At 44.7% G+C, this 1,283-nt stretch overlaps 1 protein-coding gene across 1 annotated transcript; it reads right to left on the bottom strand.

Moving 5' to 3' along the window:
* Positions 1–406: 406 nt before the first annotated feature.
* Positions 407–1,283, bottom strand: LOC309813885 (cysteinyl leukotriene receptor 2-like; the record flags this gene model as incomplete). Its single annotated transcript, XM_082639075.1, has 1 exon — positions 407–1,283. The coding sequence occupies exon 1, from the start codon at positions 1,112–1,114 to the stop codon at positions 407–409; it is 708 nt and encodes a 235-aa protein (XP_082495201.1). The 5' UTR covers positions 1,115–1,283.

Here is a 1,283-nt window from a genome sequence, read left to right as displayed (position 1 = left end):
GATTGAAGAGGGAAGAGGAGCTGGAGAAGCTAGGAATGTTGGGGTGGTCTTAAAATTAAGAATTTAGAATGCCTAGTGGGCCAGAGTTCTGGTACAGGATCTGATGAGAAGCAGCAGTCACCATGCTCAGCATTTTTTCCCAGTCTGACATTTCAAGTTGCAAGACTCTAATAGGGATTTTTCCTGCTATCCTCTCTATTTAGACTCAAACACTGAAGATACACTTAATGAACATTTTGAAGTAGGTCTTATTAACAAAAGTCATGGTCAATTAAATCTTGGGAATCGACCTTTGTTGGAAATGGTATAAATACACAGTCATTTGGAGACTACGTGTGAATGAAGGTGGACCCAAGGACACAGGAACAGCCTCACCTAATAACCCCTTACACTCTTGTTTCCTTTTTTAACCACACACACACACAAGAAAGCTGCACTTTGTTTGCTGTGAATGATATTTCCTGAGTGTAGACTTTAGTCTGTCCTTAAAATTCTCACCAGCAAAGTAATAGAGCACAGGGTTGAAGCAGCTGTTGGCCGCTGCCAAAGCCAGTGTGATGGCCACAGCTTTATGCAGACTCTCTTTGCATTTATCCACTTTCCACTCGACCAAGTGGAGGGTTCTCAGTATATGATAGGGCAGGAAGCACAGGAGGAAGATGATCAAGGCAGTGACGATGGTGGTTAGTGCTTTCCTGTGAGAAGGACGCAGCCCTGATTCTGGGACCTCCGCCTTTAACAAAGCTCGAATGATCAGCAGGTAACAGATGCTGAGTGTGCAGAATGGCAGCAGAAAGCCCACCACCAAGGCAATGTGGTTCATGGTCTTCAGTTTAATAAATTTATTGGGATTCAGCTCCAAGCACAATGTGACATTGCCCTTCAGCTCAGAGCCATTTTTCAGAAGCACTGTTGAGGAAGCCATGATGAAGATCCATATGACCCCACATAAAATCCAGGCATTCTTGATGCTAGTGGCATGAAGGAGCCGGAAGGGGTGAACAGTTGCCAGGAAACGCACAACACTCAACACAGCCAGGAAGTAAATGCTGCAGGTACACGATGGGGTAAAATTCTCTCTTGAAGGTTTCAATTGTACAGTTCCTGTTGCCATTGTGATTGCTGAAGTTGCCGTTGGGCTCCATTTCTGATATGGAGGTGGACGGAGGTAAGGACACAGGTTTTCTCTCCATGCTGAGTTTTCTTTCTTTCAGCTGCGTTGGCTCTGTCTCTAGCTCTTTTGTCTTCCTCCTCCAAGTAATTCAGCTTGCTCATTTAAAAGA

The sequence above is a fragment of the Mesoplodon mirus genome (assembly GCF_964341445.2).
Source record: "Mesoplodon mirus genome assembly, chromosome: 12".
Lineage (NCBI taxonomy): Eukaryota > Metazoa > Chordata > Mammalia > Artiodactyla > Ziphiidae > Mesoplodon > Mesoplodon mirus.
This window is presented reverse-complemented; position numbering and strand designations above follow the sequence as displayed.